General features: G+C 37.5%; 3 protein-coding genes across 3 annotated transcripts; all 3 read right to left on the reverse strand.

Annotated features, from left to right (window-relative positions):
- Positions 1–1,643: 1,643 nt before the first annotated feature.
- npy2r (neuropeptide Y receptor Y2) lies at positions 1,644–4,460 on the reverse strand. The gene is made up of 2 exons (XM_051384704.1): positions 4,267–4,460; positions 1,644–3,338 (listed from the first exon to the last, which is right to left on the reverse strand). The coding sequence occupies exon 2, from the start codon at positions 3,312–3,314 to the stop codon at positions 2,202–2,204; it is 1,113 nt and encodes a 370-aa protein (XP_051240664.1). The 5' UTR covers positions 3,315–3,338; positions 4,267–4,460; the 3' UTR covers positions 1,644–2,201.
- Positions 4,461–13,847: 9,387 nt separating this feature from the next.
- si:dkey-30k22.5 (lecithin retinol acyltransferase family protein) lies at positions 13,848–16,488 on the reverse strand. Its single transcript, XM_051384578.1, has 2 exons — positions 16,003–16,488; positions 13,848–14,904 (listed from the first exon to the last, which is right to left on the reverse strand). The coding sequence occupies exons 1-2, from the start codon at positions 16,486–16,488 to the stop codon at positions 14,749–14,751; spliced, it is 642 nt and encodes a 213-aa protein (XP_051240538.1). The 3' UTR covers positions 13,848–14,748.
- A 627-nt stretch (positions 16,489–17,115) lies between these two features.
- On the reverse strand, positions 17,116–19,084 carry lrata (lecithin retinol acyltransferase a). The gene is made up of 2 exons (XM_051384589.1): positions 18,528–19,084; positions 17,116–17,626 (listed from the first exon to the last, which is right to left on the reverse strand). The coding sequence occupies exons 1-2, from the start codon at positions 19,065–19,067 to the stop codon at positions 17,474–17,476; spliced, it is 693 nt and encodes a 230-aa protein (XP_051240549.1). The 5' UTR covers positions 19,068–19,084; the 3' UTR covers positions 17,116–17,473.
- Between the last annotated feature and the right edge of the window lie 3,696 nt (positions 19,085–22,780).

Genomic DNA, 22,780 nt, shown 5'->3' on the forward strand with positions numbered 1-22,780 from the left:
TCTGATAAATACAATAAATTCCTGATTGTGAACAGCAGCATATTTTTTTTACTTATGTTACATTTCATTAGACAGTAGAGTTTCTTCAACATTGATTTCACATTTTTTTCAAATATCTACAAAAGCTCCAGCTATTACTTAATTTCCCAGCTATGACATGTGATTGTTCTTAAAAAACACAAGTATGAAAAACATATTATGTCCTTCTTATAGTTCCGTATACATCATATATACAGTATCTCATTTAATAAAAGTTATACTACCAGTTGTTATGACTACCACTGGTTGTAACAATATCACAATGATATATAGTGATATATAATCAAGTATGCCAGGTCAACTGATCTAACAACCTTGTGTAGAGATGTACACTACAAAATGTACAGCACTGTGAACGCTGTAAAATCAAAGCATTTCATATTAAACCTGTCTGGATTTGGAGCTGAAACACACTGCTGTGAGAGACCTTTATAGAAAAGTTAGGCATTGGCCTTTGTTCAAGCTTCAGAAGTGCCCCAATATAACAAAATTAATCTGGATAAGTACTATGAAGGCATTATTCACTTGCTAGTAATTATTATAAGGAATTTTAGAAAGGTTTATTAGATATGAGCCTCTTTTCTTTCTCTGCTGAATCACTGCCAGGTATCATAGTCACAGTTTCAACATATTTATGTTTTCAGGGCTTCAAAAGAGTTCAATTCATTTTATATTAGCAGATGATTTTGTTATATTTTCTTTCTGTGGTGCAACACTGAGTAGATGTAAAACGATAGAAAGTTACAGTTTCCCGAATCTAATTTATATCAAGTATGCAGTGACTACAAGATATATTGGTCACCCATCCATAGATGATTTATGGTTGATACAGGTGGTTGAGAGACCACAGACGAAATAATTGTATTTGTATGTTCTCTGCAGATGTCAAAGTCTGGCAGTGATAAGAAATCTTAATGCACATACAGAGTGGTGAAAGTAGAGAGCAATACAAAGCAAATGACTTGAGATGTGGGGACTCAGGAAAATAACCTTTTCTACATTTTGAGAATATAGAATACAAATGTTTGGATGAAAAAATGAGTTTTGTGGTTTGTATTGTGTATGATATATACTTTATTTCCTGGCTTTTCATAATGTTTTTGGTGATTGAATTATCCTTTACCGCTGTGGTCCAGAATTAAACTGACATGAATTATACTAGATAGCTTGACACAGAATTAAAATATTGAAGCACCTCATGGAAAAGGACTTTTATCCATAAGTGGCAAAATCACAGTTAGAAACACTGCGACAAAAGTGGGTCATATTGAGTTGAATGTCAGTAAGTAACATTTGTGAACAATATAAAATCTGTTTGGCTTTATAACATAGGGACATAAGGGAGTGTATGGAAATTATTAAGAGGTGGAAAGTTATGTCCTATTTTTATTCTTTCCTCAATGGAAAAAAAATGTATTCATCTTTATTTTCTTCTTATATTGTATTTGCATCTTTGTTGAATCATATATATATATTTATAGATATAGATATACACATACATATACATCTAGATATTAACTTTTCTTATCCCTGTCTGCAGGTATTCCTTTTAGACTATATACAGTCAGGTATGTAACCTTCAGCAATAATGTAGGGCAGGCTGTATGTATGTAGTCTGAGAGGTAAAAACCCCATTATCAAATAAAGTCTTCTTGCTGCTTGTTAAGCTCAGAGCTCAAACTAATAACTGAAGGTGACTCAGATGTGATCTCTCATCTGACTGTGGTGGCAGAAAAACATCAATGTTCAGAGAGTACAAAAACCAATAACACACAATAAAAGTGAGGGGCACAAAAATGAACAAAGCTGGTTGGGTCATCTGTGGCCAAATTTAAGATTCAAATACTTTAATACATCAAGAGGAAATCATAGGCAATCATAAATATTTTAAACAACGCTATATCCACCATGGTTTGATTTAAAAATGCTTCTGAGAGTTGACAAGTATTGATTGGAATGAGAGCTAGTACGACCCACCCTTGTCGCAGTGCAAGTACTGTAATGGTAATTTACTTCAAAGTTGAAGCCCTTTTTAAAACATTTAAGTAATTTCTTCTAAACTATATGTCATTTTCATCATCCATCACTTTGAGAGTCCTAAACACAACCAAATACAAACTTTACATTTCCACAAATGATTGTCAGTGAACTGACTATGCAAATTAGACATTTGATGATTTGCAGTCTGTACAAACCTTGTCTTCATCTTTTTGTGCCTCTCTGCCTTTGGAGGGTCTTGACCTAAAACTGAAAGGCTGGTAGCACTTACACACAGACAAAAATGCCGTCCTGTAGTTGTTGTTCATCCACCCATAGAGGATGGGGTTGACAAACGTCGAACACATTGCCAGAATATGGAACACAGTGAAAAGCAGCTTAAAGTCCTTCATATACAACACAGTGCTGTCGATGTCAACAGCCAGCTGGAACGCGTAGAAAGGCAACCAGCTGACAGCGAAGACCACCACCATGACCAGCAGCATCTTAGTGGTCTTCTTCCTGCGCTGATGACGGTCATTTCGACCTCCACAAGTCATGTGATTCTTCAGCTTATTCCAGATGCGAATGTAGGCAACAGAGTTAATGGCCAGAGGTAAACCATACTGAACCAGAAGCGCTGATACACTGTAGATGCTTCCATTCATGCTGCTTCCTGGCCACTTCTCTGTACACACCTGAATAGACTCGTCCGGTGAAAGGTCAAACGTCCCGTACTCCCTGAAGATGGCGAGCGGACTGGCCAACAGGGCGCTAACAGCCCACGTGATGACAATGACCAAAGCGCACATGTCTTTGGACATCTTGGTCTCCATGTGGTAGACAATGCTCCTGTGGCGGTCCAAGGCGATGACGTTCATTGTGATGGTGGACACGTGCACTGCCATGCCTTGAGCACAGGGCAGCATGAAGCACAACACCTGGCCAAACTTCCACTCGCCATACAGAGTGTAGACGAGGGTGAAAGGCAAACACAGCGTGTTCACCAGCAGGTCTGCCACTGCTAAGTTTACTATAAAGAAATTGGTGACCGTTCTTAGGTTTTTAAACTTGTAGACAACATATATGACTAAGGAGTTTCCAATGAGTCCAAACAATATGATTATACTGTAAGCAAGGATGAGAATAACTTGGACTCCAACCAGCTTTGTGCTGTCGTCCAGCTTTAGAAAGTTCTCGTCACTGATGGCGGCTGTAGTTGAGCAGCAATTGGAAGGTTTCAGTTCAAGTTGTGAGTCTTCCACTTGAGTCGTGTTTAATTGATCTGCTGGATCCATGGCTAACAGTCCCCATAAGTCACTCTGTGGAGAGACGGACATCTGTTTCAGCAATGAACATGTTATATTGTTATAAATATTTTCTATTAGTTTCCAGGCATTAATCTGTCAAAATGTTTTCAGTAAATCATCTAGAAAATGTTAAATGTTTATTTTCTTATGAAAAGCATTGGATTTAATGAAAATGTATAGTGCCTTCACTCAGCAGGGACACTGTGGAAGTATTTATTTTAATTCATATGTAGATTTCAAGGGAACATTTATTTCAATTAAGACTGCACTGATGCATACTTAATATCTAACTTTCATCACAAAGGAAGTTCAACAATGATTCATGATATGGAGACTGATCCTCGAGCTAGTTCACAGAAAAAAAACCTCTATGAGCTTTTACTGTCACTCCACATCTGATGACTTCATTAATTCAAGTTTTAATGCTCTGTTTTCTAGTTGATAGCAGAACTTCTCTGTGTGTTTGCTATTCATAAGACTCTACATATTCTCTTTAGAGTGGAAAAACATTATGGACTATCATACACTGAACGCATGAACCACATCCACATACAGTTTGATAACTGCTGCAGTGATCTTTTTGTTAATATAGATAAGATATTCACTTCATTTATCCTCTCTCACATTTCAGAAGGAGGATGAGTGAGAACCTGCTAAACTATTGGCCTGAAAATCTTAAAATAAGGTCGAATTAACCTTTACACGAGCTTTGGGAATATCCCAGCCTTGCCCAGAATCCGTTACGCCCAAAAAGGGGTTTTAGAGGTTAAAATACAGTTGACCCTTTGGCAGTTGGTGATGATTATTTATAAAGAAAAATTCAGAAGTGAAAACCTGTCTATAATATGCAAGCCTACAGTGAAACAGCACTGCTACAGCTCATTTCTCCACACTGGAAAATTGATGAACACGCTCTTTACTGAGATTAAGATCCACTCACCTCAATCTGCAGGGGGAGATTTTTAGATTCCTCTCATTGTTTCTGCCTCCAGGGAAGTTTGGTGATAGCCTCTGACATTTTTCTCGTTCCTGTGATATCCAAACAACCAAAACAATATAAACCACATCGGCTTCAAGGAGGAACAACGTGCGCGCAACATTTGCCAGTGCGCACTGCAGCCCGTTTGGCACTAAAGGCGCATTACCTGCCCTGTGAGAGTCTGCGAGACCGACAGATGAGGCGGGTTGAGGAACAGAGAGGAAATGCGTCCTTTCCTGACGAAGATCCTCAAACCTAGGGATGATTGCCTTACAATGGGTCGTTTTTGATGCACTTTATCCCGAGGGAGTACTAAACGCGTTTCATGGCAAATGGCATGTTTCCGCCTATCGGTGCCAAATAATGCGTATAAATTGACCATTTGTGTTCAGTTAATAGTGTAAGAAAACCATTTTTTAATGTCAGATTAAGAAATGTTTCAAACATAATCAAGAATCAAATAATCTATTTAATGTAATCTGTTAATGTCAGAAGCCCTGTGTGCCTCTACAGACCAGCCCTCAGGTGGAGAGCACACAGGCTTGACTATTTACCAAACACATGGTTCTGCGTGACTCTGTTTAATGTGAAGGATCAAGCATTAAATCATAATTTCCTGCTGATTTAAATAATCATCAGGCTCATGTTGGAATTTTTCTAACATTTACAAATTGAAAACATCCTTTTTAAAGAAATGTTCTTGTTGCAAGTGAATAATCAAAACTGAAACTGAAAGGCCAGATTGAATTTAACTGCAGAAGAGGGGTCAAATAAATCAGCACACACACGGTTGCATTTGTTTCTTCCAACTGTGCAGCACTAAGTCAGAAGTAATACTCTGAATCATCGCCCATTTGCACCTGTGCAGGGTCACAGAGAGCTGGAAAAACAAATTGGGCAAAAGGCAGGGTATACCTTCAGGTTGCCAGTCTAGTACAGTGCCAACACACTCACCTACACACACACACACACACACACACACACACACACACACACACACACACACACACACACACACACAAAGGTTAATATAGTTAACAAAAACTAAATTAAAAATTAAATTAGGTGTGAACAAAGCACGCAGAGGCTTTTGTGCATATGTTTATTGAGTTTGTATTGTAAAACCTACTCTGAACTTCTGCCCCTGACAAATATATATATATATATATATATATATATATATATATATATATATATATATATATATATATATATATATATATATTATAATAAAAACTAAAACAAAGAAACAACTGGAAGTTATGTTTTACAGAAATGTTTCAGTGACAGTGACAACTGCCACTTCTCTGAGATGGTAAAATCCTGCAGCTTTATTGTCTTTACTCCACAAGCTGCATCCTCATTAGAGACCTCACTTGAAGTAACATTTTATATAGAATGGCCAATGACAACAAGAGTTTACTATTTAAAGTGTAGTATAATGTAGCTGACCCAAACTGTTAAGCCTCTGGCTGGTAATTAGGCTCATAATTTGATTACCACTGTTATAAACCAAGACACCATGTGGTCATTGGAAATTGAGTTACTGTCAAGCAGCATCCTTGGCAATAGCCCACTACGCCCACAGCGCAACTACACAGATGGTGAAGTGATGATAAAAACCAGGAAACCCTGAAAAGATGGGCATGTTAAGAGTTTGCCCTGTGACTTTATGAGGCGCAGACTGTAAATGATGACCATGTTTTAATGTGAATGTCAGCACAAGATGGTCTTTTTTTTGTCATGTTAGAACCATATCAGTGAGGTTTTAGTTCTTTGTGTATACAATACTTTATTTTTATCTGATGTTTTTGCTGACTATTTTCTACACAGCCTAACCTTTTCAATGCATTTCCTTGAATTTCAGGCAGCTAGGATTATTTGTCATTCATGAACTTGCTGCAGTAATATCACTTTATTGTCTACTTGATGCTCACTATGAAGGAATACAAAACTCGATGTGTCAAGTATCTGCAGTTTGCTAATAGATTTTCATACCATAAAGATTTGAATGGAAACCAATGGATGCCTGGAACGGGATAAAAGGTAAAATTTTAAAATACTAAAGCACAGTGCTTAAGATAGCTGTGGGGTAGAATCTGTGTGATTTGTAGTAAATGGGATGAAACATGAAAATACACTGGTGGCCTATGCTTTAACAGGACAGAAGTTCCTCAACCTTGTCAGGAGTCGTGTGTCGCCCCCTGATAAACATTAGTCCAATGTTGACTTACTGACTTTGCCTGTCTGCTCTTTGCTGCTGGACAGGAAGTGTACGTGTGTCCGTGGAGATTTTTCTGAAAACAGCTGCCTGATGCATGCAGCTGGAAATTAGGTTGATGAAAGCATTGAGAGTGAATGAAAAAAGTAAAGTTGTGGGCCATAAAGTCAAAGCGCTAACCACTAAGGCAATCTGCAGAGTCAGGTGATAATTCGTTGTTGGTTTATTACTACAAGCAATACTTTTCATATTACACATAGTAATTTGATCCATTGTTGATATAAAAACATTGATTAGTGCAGCTTTAATGATTGTCCTATTTAGTTTTTACTTTTATTTATCTGAACTTATTCTGTCCTTGTGCTGCTGCAACAACAGAATTTCCCTTCTGGGGATCAATAAAGGCTTATCTTATCCTGTCTTAAGTTAAGCAAATTAAGTTCCCACAAGATTGCTTCAAATGATTAATGAGAATTTCACCACATTAATTAAGTGGACATTATTGCAATCTATCTGTAATGAGAATGAAAATACATTCTTCATTCTTCTTTTCATTAATTAAATGCTTGTACAATGTCTATGTCCATTCCAATGATCAGACAGGATATAGGACGTAAATGTAAAAGACTCTAAATGTATTTCCACAATGTTTTCTGTTTTATTGATTTATTTTATTTAGAATAGAATTATAGCAATAATTGTCCTAACTCGTGTCCTATAGATTCGAACTACTCATCCACCACACAAAAGAACAAGCAGTATCTGAACATGACAGCATTGAGTAGGGACCTGATATTGATTCCCTCAATCTAAATAGAATCATACTCCCGAAATATCTAAAGTGACTGAAGTGTACCTAAATAACGGCAGGAGCTTTCATGCCTTACACACTATGTCTGTAGAGGCCGACAGCACATTGATCATTCTGAACAGCAGACATTAATAACACTGAGCCCTTCTGTCAGGGGTCAGCCTATTAAATAAAATTATTGACCAAACGTCCCCTGTTCTTTACAAAGCTTCACATGCCGGCATGATTTCACAATCCAAAGGCCAAATGTCGGTTTAAAGGTGAAGTGGTTAATAAAGGGAAACTTTAAACTTTAATTTTAGCCACGCTGTTATAGTTTTTATCCTGAGTTATGGAGCCAAATAAAAATTGAGGATGCACACCATTTATTGCTGTCTTGTGAGACCATGAGGGCTTCAAACCATATACTACAAATGACTAGATTATTTTCTATACAAACGGTATAAAAACTGTAACAGTATTTTGATAGTGACAGTAGACAGATGACTAAAATTAATGGTATTTCCTATTCATATGGCAGTGCAGGTTTCACTTAAAAGATGTGAGGTGTGTTTACTTCAATCTTTATCTCTGTCTCCAGAGACACCAGAGTCTCCTATGAATCTAAATGAGATCATTATGATATAACTTCAGTCACAGCTGCTGCAAATTTGCATTCAAATAATGATAACGCAGTCCTTCCTTTTCATACACCCAGGGCTTCCAGTGTATCCATATAGTCAATTGAGACTAGTATTACAACACTGCTTTTATGATAATATTTCTATCTTCTGGTTGACTTCTTTTCTGCCTCAGTATTCATGATAATTAATACTGTTGCTGCTGTGCCACATTAATCCTCAGTATTAAATGAAGCTGTAGAAAACAACAACTGTACTGTCTCTGGCAGGCAGTGATTCTTTTATTTTATTTTTTTCAATAATTTAAGAAAATGAAAAATCCCCCCAAAAAAGAAGACTTATTTCATTTTTGTCAGTGGTGGTTTTTAAGCTGAACTCAATCTTGAACATGAGGGTTTAGTTTCATTGATCCCATTGCACTGCAGATGGCCTCTTGTCTGATCATCATAACTTGAATATGAATTACAATGACATGAAGGTACCCAAATTTGAGTCGTAACAGAGCATAAGCTAGAAGGTATTGTAATGGAAACACATTGGGCATAAAGCAAGTTTTATATTTCAAAAGTAATGACATTGGAGTAGAATAATTTAGTTGTAAAGACGAAAAGTAAATGAGGTTTCTTACATAGTCATTGTCACATTCCTCTATGGAGTAATAAGGCTTGGAAAAACAGAACTAAAAACCTTTTGGTAGAGGTTATCAGGTTATCGCCAAAATGTAAAGTCACATCCACCAGTTACAGACCTGAGACTGTTTACAGCAACATTGTACATCAGTGATTTGGTAGGATTTAATTAGCAGGCAGTTGAATATGTGTGTTGGAATTGATAATATTTCACTGATACCGATGTCATTAACGATTCTAATTATGGGTACATTTCCCTTATTGATTCCTGATCCATTCTGTGTGTGTCACATTTTCCCTCTCAGTGAAGCTGAGCTAGCTGTAGCCTAGGAGCTAGCTGTAGCAACAGTCAGTCTGTCATCATTTAAAATGGATGAAATGAGAGAATATTTGTAGAGCATTCATTTTCATTTAGGTTTTCTTTGTTAAAGAAAAAATCTGCTAAGCATGCCTGTGTTGTTATTTTAGCTTAGGATATTTACCTTTGGTAACGGACATGCTGCTGCAGCTTGGAAGCAGTTGCACTCATGCATAGTGTCAGTGTTAGGTACATGTCATTCCTGGAATTTAAGCCCATGTTGCATAGAAAGATGTTTCTGCATACTGCTGGTGTTTCCACCCTTTACATTATCATTTTGCAGACATGACAATTACCACTGTTGTCATCTTTCTTTGTGAAATGAATCCATGCTTTGGACTGTTCCCTCTCCGTCATGACTCCTTCTTGTTGCAAGTTACCAGCAAGACAGATGCATCAGTTTGATGTCATTGTTTTGCAATGCGCAACTGTCAGATTAAATAAGCTTGGAGGCAGCTTGATTCTGATGGATCAGACCATTTGAAACCGGTTCTGAACTGGAACTGGTTGTCGATTCCTAACCCTAGTTGAATAGAAGACATTTTTTGTATAAGTAAGTAAACTTCGACATTGGAGAGTTGTGAGCAGTCATTAGTTTTAATTTGCATGTATATTTGGGTGTTGTCTGCCTACGTGAAAATAATATCGTATGACATTCTTTGCCTAAACACTGGAAGGAATCAGAAAATTGCAAGATCCAACACTGAACCTTGTTGTATGCTGTGTTGTGGTTTACTTTTTTTGTCTAAATGCACCTCAAATGACGTCTATCTGACATACACTTTTAGCTATCTGAATATAGTGAGAGACCACAAACTCCCCCTGAAGGTACCCAGAATGGTGACAGAGACTCACAGAAAGCAAAGAGAATTGACTGTTTCACTCCACGTGCAAGATTTATTTGCATCAATACAGGATACAAGCAAACCGAGTTGTCTCGAGAATCAACTAACTAGAACAAAGAAAATCACTCTATTATATGCCTCTTTCCCCTAGAGTGTCTATTGGTGACGTCTAATGTCTGATAAGCAGTAGTCATAACACATCTGATGCCCTACTCTCCAGGAGACAGCCTTGGTCTTTGGAATGTGCGCAGCTCATGGCACAATGAATAACAACTCTCCTAACTAGTGTGAGACAAGTGTGTGAGTGTGTGAATGCATGAGGATTAACATACATGAACATAAAATATTATACTGTAAGCCTGTAAAATTAAACATGAAATAACACAACATAACATAGTTTGCTTCATGTTCACATAACCTTATCCCTGAATGCATTTTCCCCTCTACATCTAAAACCCTTTTTTTCTTATTTATCAGATAGAAAGAACTTAAATTATTGATTATTGGACAGGACCCTGTCTGTTCAAGGTGGAGTCCACATGGTCCAAGTTCCAATAATAGGCCATGAAGTTGAATTTACACACACATTTGTCTGTATGGCACATCTGTGGTATGGGCACTAACTGACAAGCGTCATAATCATGACACCATGTGACTCACTTTACACTAACAAGAAAACTGGAATGTTTATCATATAGAATCTGGTAATTAATGGCTGTACACCAGTCAGAGACTTGTATACAATACACCAACACAAACCATAAGTATTATGTGATCAACTGTATTAAATGCTGCATTCAAATCAGATTAAGTGAATCTAATGCAAAGATGTGTGTTGTTTACTGCATCTGTATCTAAATTGAAATGTTTCAAAAAGACCACTGTTGGGGAGATGTCATTAAATGGAGTAACTACTAGACTTTCTGTGGTGTGGGAAGCATTTCACAGTTGGATATTTGGTCTTTAATATCCCTGGAGGCCTGAAAAAACTGTTAAAAATAAGAAAGGGGTGACTTAAGGCTGTGCTTAAAGGACAGAAAGTAAAGAAAGTCCCAACTAGATAGTTGGAAAGACTAAAATATCTATCAAACATTATAAAAAGCATCGCCAAGACTAAAAGTACAGAAATGCTTCTTTCCCTTGTAATGGCCCTTATGACTGGTGGACATTGTAACCATGTTTATGCTTAGAGCAAGTCCTATTTTATCCTTGAGACTGACTGTTTGTTTGTACTTTTAGTAAAGATCCATCCCACTTTGTTCTTACAGAAACAGAAAACTTGATTGCTAAAGCAGCCATGTGATCCATATTTGATGTATTTGTTGGTAGCTAAAAAAGGAGACCCCTGTGGGAATATAGATATGAAAATCAGATTTCCCTCAGTGAATCCAAGCTAAAAGCTGAAAGGCGTCAATTTTAGTGGTGACAAAACTCAGTTACTCTTCCATCTCAGCAGGGGCTGTGCACCTGCACTCCGCTTAATAGAACTTGGGGACTTCAGCCCATTACATCAACCTCTCTTGAATCAATACATAGTGCTCCCCTGCAGGATTAGTGCTTATGTGTACTGTACAGGCAATTGTCCTTCATTAACACTGGTCTTTACCTGTGTCACTCAGGTTGAAGGCAGACATAAATGTACACTTTGACCCTGGTGACTGTTTATATCTCACTATCCTGTGCACGCAGCAGGTATATAATCTGATGAAATACATCTTGTCAAACATCAGTTTGATTTATCTGAGATAAAGGCAAGGAGCTTCTGGTCAGAGTGAGAGATTCATACATGGCCTTGGGAAAAGTTAGAGAGACAAAATAATCTTACCACAAGGTCTACTTACAACAGTTGGTTATCATGGATGTGGCTCAGTTAATACGTATTAAACTTCAACTGAACTTTGGTCATGTGACAACTGGTGGTCATATATTGGGGAAAGAGTTTACTGTAACTCCTGTCTCTGTTCAAAGATGGTCTGTGGCACCAAATGTGAATGGCTTCTGAAAGACTGCACAACTTTTTTTTTTGGGGGGGGGGGGATTATTTTTTACTCTATTAAAACGGAAGAAACGTATTGTATAGTACAACACTGATGACAAGCTAAAACAAACATTCACTATTAAGTTCCTACAACATCTGTGTACACCATCATGTATCCACAAGAAAAGTCTCTTCTTTCTAGATGTCTCTGCTGAGCTTTATCTATCTGTCTTCACGAGTTTGCCACTGTGCTGAGTCCATTTATAATCTATGAGCTGCTACTGTTAAATGAGATTATGTTGAATATCGAAGCCTGGTGATCATTAATAATGAATACTCACACCTAACAAATAACATTATAATAGCATGACTATTCAAGATCAAGGAGAAGAAAAACAAAACACCAGTCAAAAAAAATAATAATTACATTTTTATTATTGTAAACACATTAGTTTCTTAGTGCCTTAAGTCAAAAGGCTAAACCACAGGACTTAATTTCAACTTCAGTCTTCTCTCATGAGATTTCTCCCCAAAGGCCATTTGGACTTTTTCTTTTTTTTGCAGTAGCTCAACATCCTCATTTAAACCAAGAGGCAGTTAGAAGAAAATGTGCATGGCAGGTTTTTAAAGTTACCCTATGGAGTTTATTTGTAAACAAATTGTTATGTTATGTTTACATCCAGTGTTTCTTACTAAAGGTGTAGCTCTGAAGCCAAATAAACATATTGAATGCATTTCCTTCAACACAAAACATTTCCAAAGCCAACTTTTTGAATATTTTTAAACCTGCATAGTTTACATCCATATATACACCAGTTATTAGTCTTGCTCTTTTCCCCTTTTTTGGTGGGGCATTGCTATTTTTCTTGGCATGTAAGCGCCACCAAATGTTGGTCAGTGGAAAATTGTGAATCTATTGGCAGTAAAGTATATCACATTTTGTGCATGCACAAGAAAGCAAAAAAACCTTCACAGAGTACCTTTAATTGGAAAAAGATGAAAAGAACAAGGTATGCATAAATTCTGCCTTTACAGACAACCAAAGCATGCTCTTTATTAGAGGGTTTTGTCAGTTCATTGAACCAGGGTTATTGTTATAGTTTGTCTTCTCACATGTAGTGTTAGATCATTCATAAAAGTTATTTACTTCAACAGTAAAGCAAAACACATACTGCCTTTCATTAGTAGTTCCATGTCCCCTCATTCACCTAACCTCAGCCCTTGGTATTACATAACAGCAGACATCACACAGAGGCAACTTGGAGACCAGTGGCCAGTGGGTGGGGTTGCTGCGGGGGATTTAAAGGGAACTCACTTTCCCTTGTACACTTCCAGCCTAAACTATCATAGATTGACAGCCAGTTGTGCTATATATATGGTATCAAATGGCAGAATGATGGGACAGAGCATTACATTACTGTATACAGGTTTAATCAAACAAAGAGTCTAAACAGTATATTTGCTTAGCTGTTATACCAGTCTTGTGCTGTCCAAGCTATAGCATTACAGCCCTCTAGTCTCTTTGTCTGTCTGCCTTTTTGGACTTTTGGCAGATTGTTGGCAGCTGTTGATCAGTAGGTAAAGAGGGTCATCCACCAACTGGCTCCCCCGTGCCCATGTGTCAAAGTGTCCTTGATCAAGACACTGAACCCCAAGTTGCTCTCCAGGTGCCCATGAATGCCCACTGGTCCTAGTGTATAGAAGGGTCAGATGCAGAGGACACATTTATTTTTCATGTATGCAAATACTGTGAAAGGAAAACTTCTTCTTCTACTTCTTTTCCTCGGTTCCCACACTGATTCTCCGATTCTCCAAATAATTAACGCATTGTTGAGAAACACAGATATTAAAGGTTTGTCCCTTTTATGAATTTACTTAAACTTAATAGCTCTGTAGGCACAGATAGATCTACCACCTTTAAACTATAATAAAGATTTATTGATTTGTTATATAAATAACATTCCTTGCTGAGCACTAAGTCTGTCCTCGGAGGTAATAAAACCATTTTGAACCTTTTCCCTTTGGTTAGAAGCAGGATGAAAAGTGTGATCCTCAGATTCTTGAAATAATTAATCAACCAGAAAGTCAAGGTTGTTTTTATTAACATCTAATAACACTGCTGACCATCAGGTGTTCAGTTGATTTATTATCAAGACAATTTTGCTCGAAGGTTTAGCAATGTTTAATGTCATTACGAAGACAGAAAGTTTACCACATTCTCTGCACTAATGAGGAAAACACTTAACACTAATTGTGCTTGTTTATGGCTATTTGTTCTGCAAGTCTGCGTTCAGTAGTAGATTTCTTTTGTGTATTTAAAATGCTTTTTTTCATCAGGCACAATCCAGGGACTGTATACAATTAACTATGTTGAGAAATACATGTTTAATGGACTGATAAACACATTTGACATTTGACATTATGATAAATCAAAATGATACTATTCCATTCAGAAGAAACTTATTGCACTTTGTCCAAGCCTATGTTATAGTATCACAATGATGACAAACATTAATTTCAACATTCTTGCAACATCCATCCGCATACACCATCTTGTATCCACTGGTTGGTTAGCCTCTTCTCTCCAGATATCTCTGCTGAGCTTTATCTCAGTCTTCAGGAGTTTGCTGAGTTAAAGTCCATTTATAATCTATGAGCTGCTACTGTTAAATGAGATTAATATTGAATATCAGAGCCCGGTGAACATTAATGATGAATAACTTACAAAATTAGACCTCTAACAAAAAAAGGGTTTCTAACCGCACAACGATTATCAATGCAAAGAAATATGAAACATTATTTAATAAATAAAAAATCTATAATTGCCCAAAGAAAAATAAAACGTAAAACTGTTTTATTATCACGAACACATTCATTTCCCAGTGCCTTTAGTCACACAGCTAAACCACAGGACTTAATTTCAGCTTCCACTAGTGTGTTAAATTAAAGTCTTTTCTCATGAGTTGTCCCTCCAGCGGCCATTAGGCTGCCATCCAGATGGTGAATGAGATGAGCAGGGTCGGTAAAAGTGTCAGTGGTGTCACACAGCCCAGATACAGCAGGATTCCTACACCACACAGCGCAGTCAAATAGGAACTCATCCTGCTGAAAACAATCTTCCGTACTGTTGTGCAGAACTGCAAGAAAGAGTGTGAGAATGAGACACTGATTTGAGGCTGAGTAAATCACAAATTAACAGGGCAGTAAAGGTCTATTATCTAGAGGAATTCATTACCTTCAGAATGGCAGTCATTTGGAAACACTAGATGGAGCTACTCGCCTCAAGTTAATTTGCACTTCAGTGAACTGAAGCAAAAAACTACCTTCAGTGAAAATATCCTCGTGACGAAACGTCAGTAAGTCTTAATTGCAGCATTAAGGTATCCCCTCGTTGTGAAGCAAGAAAATAAGTACATTAAGATTAACACCACTTTACACTGAGCGCACATTTGTCCAATAATCTGTTTTTCCACTAAATCCATGTGGCGACATTGCAAATGCTACACGTGAACCTTAAACCATTGGCTTTTGCATGTGATCTTTCTCATGCAATAATCTCCAGGATGTGACAATAGAAGAAGAATTGAAGGTTACTGTGGAAAAATGATAATCAGGGGAAAAGGTTTTTAGGTAAACTGTTTAACTGTGACATAAATGATAGTTTACATAGTATAATAAACAGTATATTTCAGAACTTTTTCTGATGTAATTACCTGCAGACTTCATAGACTAACTAGATGTGAGGTACTTTAATTGATCTTGTATGAAAGGATGGATTTGATATGTTTGATAAGTCTGCCCTAAAACAATACTCACACGTCTATATTCTATATTCTATATTCTGTATTTCTTCCTGCACTTCCAGTGTTTCAGTTCAGTGTTTAATTGAAGCTAATACAAGGCTTGACTCAAATAAAATGGCTATTTTCAGAAGTTACTGTATTTTTATAACAATATTCCATCTTTTCTGTCCCACCACTGTGGTCAGCAAGCAGAGTTTGTTGGGTGAAAAGGGAAAAAAGGAATTTTAAAAATAAAAAGTCTGTAACATAGCTGAGACCTAGAAAGTCTCATATTAGCTTTGGTTAAACTTAAACTTTTACTCAGGACGCAGACTGTGGATTTTGTCCTCCATTACTTTACATTGGTTAGGAAATTGTCTTTTATGGCTATGATGGACAAAAATGCAAACATATCCTTTGTTCTTTCTACTGACAGGAAGCCAGAGACTCTACCTGGTACGTCTGGTAGCTGATAGCCATCCCATATCTGCAGTACATGACATAGTGTTCACAGTTGTACCACAGTAAGCTGTAAGTGACAGAGCCCAGGAGCTTCTCAGCCCTCCTGGCCACCTCGTCCCCGTCCAAAGCTGGTTGACGGCACACTTTGTCCATGTGGTTGATCAGAATCTCTGATCCATATGCAAAATCTACCACAGAGTCCACTCTGACACTGGCAACCTTGGTGATAACCCCCAGCAGCAGGCGGTTATTTGTTACCATCTTGGCAATTGCAGATTTACTGTTGGAAATTGCAGGCAGGATGTCCGGAATGAGATGAGCCACACGGTTGTCTCCCAGGTAGATACCAAAATGTGTGAATAACGTCCTGGGGACTTCTAATAAATCACCACGCTTGTAGAGTGACAGGTCATATTTAGAGTCCTCCTCCTCTTTGGAAGCTACAAGGAAAAAGTTGAGTAGCTGGTAAAGAAACATGATGGCAGTATGCGGCAAGTGCTTGACACCCATTTTATTCATGGTGGAATTGGGCGGGACCAGAGTAGTTAGTAGGATTAGATATTGGTCAACGTTTCAATATGATTTTGACAGAAAAAAGGAGCTTTCTCTAATCACTTTGCTCTACGGTGCGAAACTCAGGCCTTGTTTCTTTGTGTATTGAGGTCAAGGGTCCTCATTAAGAAGGCTGACTTGGCAACGAGTTAATCCTCATTTAAAAGGTCAATGATATTGAGCCATCATGCCCGAAATAAACAGCCTTTGTTTCTCGTAAACTGGATTAGAATGCAGCCCTTTCTCATTATTATTCAGCACTTTCTAGTATTTTTGGAAAAAGGTATACATCTTATATAGTTATAGAATGTGTAATGATGTGAAATGTTATATCAAATTAGCTAAATCCATCACAATACATACAATATATACCTTTATTACTTTAGCATTTTTTACAGTGCTATACTGCGCATTTACAGGCTTATTGTATTATTATTTTAGAGCCCGAGTCCCTCAATCGGAAATATATCATGAAATATCACACATATTAAGGCTAATTTGTGGTTGTGCATGTAGCTTTAGATATATGGAGAATCACACAAGGCACACAAGTAAAAATAAATTGTTTATTAAACATTTGTCATATTTACAACTTTATATTAAGTGCACTAGTATACAATATGCACTACACTGCATATGTACATTTCGTTGTAGACTGTATATTCACTTTTGACTCAAATGTTGCTGACCGTCATCCTATGTCAAATAATTAATATATTTCCCCACACTTTTATGAGAGGACAAATAAGAAATGATTAATTCATGTATCAACACAAAACATTAAACATTGTCTACATAATAAAAAATTAAAGTATGGTTGTTACAAGGCATCAAATGACAAGCAGGCATCGTTGTGAGCAGTTCGGTCCTTGCCAAGTAAAAGTTCAGTTCAGTTTGTTTGCAGGTTCCTTTAACCAGCCATCCACAGAGTGCAGGGAATGAAGATTGTGGGTAATGTAGTTGAGGGCGCCATGCCGAAATTGACAATGGAGATAATTCCAAGAAGGACTGTGACAATCACGCTGCGCTGGTCTCTGATGATTGATTTCAAGCACTGACAGAACTAAAAAGGAAAGAAATACAGTTAATTATTTCACACATTGTGCTTGGCACACAAATATTTTATACCATGGTTACATTTCTGATCAGCTGTGACCTGGAAAGTCTCCATCTTTCATACTTCAAGCTCTCCTGTGAACAGTTTAACCTCCATTCTAAATCAGTGTGCAAGGTTAACCGGAGGTAACATAGCAACAGTACTCTTGTAGCAACCTCTGATGGTTAAACGGCTTCAGCGGTGTGTTAAACTTAAAGCTGGATTACCAACTGGGCAAAGCGGGGCTGTCCCTTGGCCCCTGAACCTCTAGAAACCCTAAAGATCCCGCCCCCTCAATGTTGGTTGGTTTAAGCAATCTAATTTGCAGATTTGATTCTCATAGCTTCTCATATGTTTAATCTTTAAATTTGCCCATGTACAGTTTATTTTAGTTTTTCAAAGGAAAAAAAATGCTCAGATTTTTTGCACACCATTTTACTGCATATTGCATAGTGTGCATTTGTTTCATCATCAAAATGCCCAAAACTAACTAACTAATCTGGGGTATTAGGAGTATGCCGTCTTTGTGAGTACTGTATCTAATCAAAGTGTGAACCAATGGTGTGGATGGGCGTGGGTAAATGACTGCACCTCCCAAAACATTAATCCAATTAAAATACAAACTTTCAAAAGTGAAAATGAGGATTTGAACACAACATCTTTTTCTTTGGAAAATGGCCACGGTATTAAAATGATGATACTTTTCAAGGTGTCATTCTGGAGCACACACTGTATTGTGTTTACCTGTGTAATGCACCAGGTTGAATCTGTATAGCCTATAATTGTGATACATGATCAATAACCACAAGGACACTAAGACAGACATTTCATCCTGCACGCATTCAATAAAAAGTGCTAAGGACTGTACCTGCTCTGTCTGCCGGCTCACTGCAGAACCGTATCTGCAATATGTGGCAAAGTGTTCACAGTTATTCCACAGCAGACTGTAAGGAAAAGCTCCGATTAGTTTTTCAGCTCTCTTGGCGACCTCTTCGTTGGAAAGTGTGCGGTTCTTCATCATCTTATCCATAGAGCTGACCAGTATCTTGGAGCCATATGCAAAGTCCTCTAATGTGTCCACGCGCACCGTGGCACATCTGTATATGCATCCGAGGATGAGCCTCTTGTTCGTGATGACAGAACCGATGAGCTTCTTGTCGTTTGTCAGCACAGGAAGGATGTCAGGGATCAGGTGAGCGACTTTATTGTCACCTAAATAAATGCCATAGTGGGTGAAAACGGTTCTGGGGACCTCCAGCATGTCTCCCCTCCGGAGAGGCGTTGTGGGACAGCGCTGGGCGTAACGCTCCCGGTCGCGGTCTTCACCATCCGACCAGCTGGACTCAAGAAGTTTGAATTTGAAGAGAAGAGAGATCTTCTGCACCAGGAATGTCAACAGCTGCAGCATATTGAGAGTTTTCGGGGGAAATATCCTAACATGCTTGAGTGTAATGAGCTATTTATGCTCACTGGCACGAGGAGGAGGAAATCCCGAAAACACGATTGGCCACGAGTGACCGTGCGCACGTGCGCATTCTCCGTCATTCACACGCTCAGCATCTTGTATTTTTTTCTGCTGCATTTTGTTCCAGCCTGAGGTTCATTGTTCTCCAATAATCACTTTTAATTGGGACAGCAGCCGAGAGAATTAGCTGTGTCTAGAATTAGGAATTAAGGCAAGGCTCAGTGGTTGTATTTGATTAATTGCAATTTAAGAGTTACATACAGTTTGAACGTTATTTTCCCCTTTAACATAAAAGATAGCAAAGCAAAATAAAACTGGTGTAGTGAAAATGAATCCATAATGGCACAGGTTTGAAAGAGAGTAAAGTCATATCTAGAAGCTGGTTCCAGCTGTGTGCAGTTGTTGCTAACTGCTGTCTCACTTGTTCTGACTCCAGCTGTTCCTGAAGATCAAAGGTGGTCTACAATTATATCGTATTTTGGTTTTACATAAAAACTTTACTGGAAGAATGTGCAAAGACTGAACAATGTGCTTGAAGACAAATGCAGTCCCATTAAGAGGCTGCCACTTAACAAACCAAACACAATCATTTAGTGTCATTTAAAGCTGCACTAATCAATAGTTTTACATTGAAGAAATGATGTAATGTAAAAGGTGTAACCCTCCTTATCCCCCAAACTATGCAATTACCCTCAGATTAATGGAGCATTTTTGCATTTTTAAGTTCATTGATTTGGTTTTCTGGGAAGCAACTTTACTGTTTTGGTTCACTCTCACTGCTCTCATCAGTGAGAGTAAACCCACAGTACACTGGTCAGCACCAAAATGCAGGCAGACATTGTTTGCAACACTATCTTAGGTAAAAGTACAGATGCTGCACTATAAATACTTAATTGCATGTAAAAGTACTGCATTCAGAAATGTACGTAAGGAAAACTTCTGGAGTATTAGCAAAAACAAGTACTTAACGTATCAAACATACTCATATGTCAGTGCAATATTTCTCTCTGAAATGTACTGCTCTTGAAGTACAAAAGAGCATACAATGGAAATACTCAAGTACATCAAACTTGTACTTGAGTAAATGTATTTAGTTACTTTCCTCTCTCTTTGCAAGGTCAAAGTATAGGCTAAAAACGTTTGGTTTCTTTGAGGTTCATAACACACTAAAATGTTGTTAGGGGCAAAAAGAAAAATACTAAATAAATAAAATAAGGATAGCAATAAAAAGGTTTTGATTTAATTTGTGTTATTCTCTAGTTTGCTGAACTGATGAATGATTTTTTTTTTCTTTTTTTAATGACCCTTTTGGCAATTTAAAACAAAATTCTAATTAGGCTATTAAGCTGATTTTCCTCCAGACAATGACTTGCAGAGGAGCTGGTGGGCAGTGGATTTAACTCGGTTAATCTGTTTTGCCCCGTCATGAATTCAGGTTCTGTCCTGGGAAAAAACAGACTGTGTTAGATGGTCTGCACCTTCTCAGACGAACCACATGAGACAAAACATTCCCTTAACCAGATTACAGTAATCCTGTCAGCTCCAGTTACGCGCTCATCTTTAACCATGAAAATACCTTGAGAAATGTTTGAACCTTTTTGATCTTGTGTCTTTGAATCATTTCTTACAGTCCATTTGCTGACCTAGATACTGTGAAATAGTTGCAAAAGGGCTAAATGAATGTGGTATTTAACCAGCTGCTTCTTCAGACTATGAGAAAAAACAGTTTGACAGTTGACCCACAAAGCATACATACCTTTATTTTTGAGGAAGTGTGTGTGATTAAGGATTATTCAGCACTATACGGCTCTTGAATTTCTAATTTGCAAACATTGCAAAGCTTAGATTCATAGATTATAAGCAAAAAACAAAAAACAATACATCTTTGTTTAGTGCATTGTTTGCACGCATACTGAAGCCCTAAAATCACGAGTAAATGAATTAACCCAGTAATAAACAAATACTAACTTTCGCTGAGTTTCTACACTCACACATATATTGCATTTTATACTTCTCTAGTGTTTTGGACCATTCAATGTGAAGTTGTGACCAAACACACATTTTTTATCAGTTGTCAGTTTAGCTTTTGGGGTTTTTGTTGGATGATTTGGAACGTTTTAGCCACAATGAGAGCCTATTTCATTTCTGAGCATTTACACACACTGGGTTTATTTACACACACATTTAGACACACTGGGTATATAAAAATAACCTGTTGTGTCATAATCAATGGTGGAAGAAGTATTCAGATTCTTAGAAATACTCCACTACACGTATAAGTGCAATCTAAAGCATCAGTGCTTATTAAAGTACTCATTATATAGAATAGCCACTTTTAGATTGTTATATTATGTAAGTTATCACGTAATATTATTGGGTTGTCACTACCAGTGTTGGGCAGTGACTCATTACTTTACCTTGACTTTACCAATTTTGTGGGGAGTAGCAGAAAAAAAAATCTATTACTGTTGGCAGGGATAGATACATAAAGTCATAACATCATTTTTGAAAAGAGTGATGAGTAAGGACCAATAAATTAAGTTTTTTGAGTAATTAGTCTAACACTGGTCATTACTGATGCATTATTGTGTAAGCAGCATGCTTCAGCTGGTTGAGGAGCTAATTTGACTATTGTGTTGGCTAGTTTTTTAGAGGAAGATATTCATATTGATATTAATCTGAAAAGTGACTAAGTGTAGCTGTCAGATAAATATAGTAGAGTGCATGTATAGTTGAGTAGAAAGACGTAGAATGGAAATATTCAAGTAAAGTACCATAAAATTGAGTCCAGTACATGTCTAAATGTGTTTTCCACCACTTGCCTGAATCCAAAGTGGCCAAAGTAAAATGGTAATAAAAGATGCCACTACAGTATCTGAAAGTCCCCTTGAAAGCAATTTAAAAAATGATTATATTTACTAAAACGCAATGTTCATCAATGTGTGTCAGTAATCACAAACATCTACAGTATCAAACATATGTGTGTCTCAGGGTTACAATGACATTAGCCATGGAAATTAAACATATATTTTGATATGATCATAATTAAACTTGACAGGTTGATATGGAAGCACTCATTATTTCTCAGCGACAACACAGAAAGTACGAGTACTATATAAATCAATCAGGGCAATAAATGGCACAACGACCAGTGAGTTAACAGAAAGAAAGAGGCAATGTAAGACAAGTATTAATATACTGGTGGTCACATGTGCCCCACATGTTTTATTACAGCACAGCTGCAGGACCAAATGACACAACCTCAAACTGGGTGTAAGCAAAGTAAACATGGAAGCAGAGCAGAGTACAATAAATCTATATGGCAGTCCTATTATTAAGAGCAACATATTCAGGTCAACTCAGTCACTTAGTAACACAATCAGTGAAAACCTGAGACTAATAAGATGTTCTTTTTATATTAAAGTCCTTCACGGTGTGTGGACAAACAAAGTGTCAACCTCGCTGCACATTGCAGATCCCCGTTCAGCTGAGTCGACTTACCGTCTGTGACCACAGGCATTATAACAAACCTTTGCCCTCTGTCCTGGGGAGATTTATGCCACGGCTCCAGACTTATAGTTGAGGCCAATGGGGGATCCTAACAAGGCTCTTTACATTTAATTCCTGGTCAGGCCACTTGTAAACTATGCCGACTT

This window comes from Dicentrarchus labrax, unplaced genomic scaffold (genome assembly GCF_905237075.1).
Source record: "Dicentrarchus labrax unplaced genomic scaffold, dlabrax2021, whole genome shotgun sequence".
Taxonomy (NCBI): domain Eukaryota; kingdom Metazoa; phylum Chordata; class Actinopteri; family Moronidae; genus Dicentrarchus; species Dicentrarchus labrax.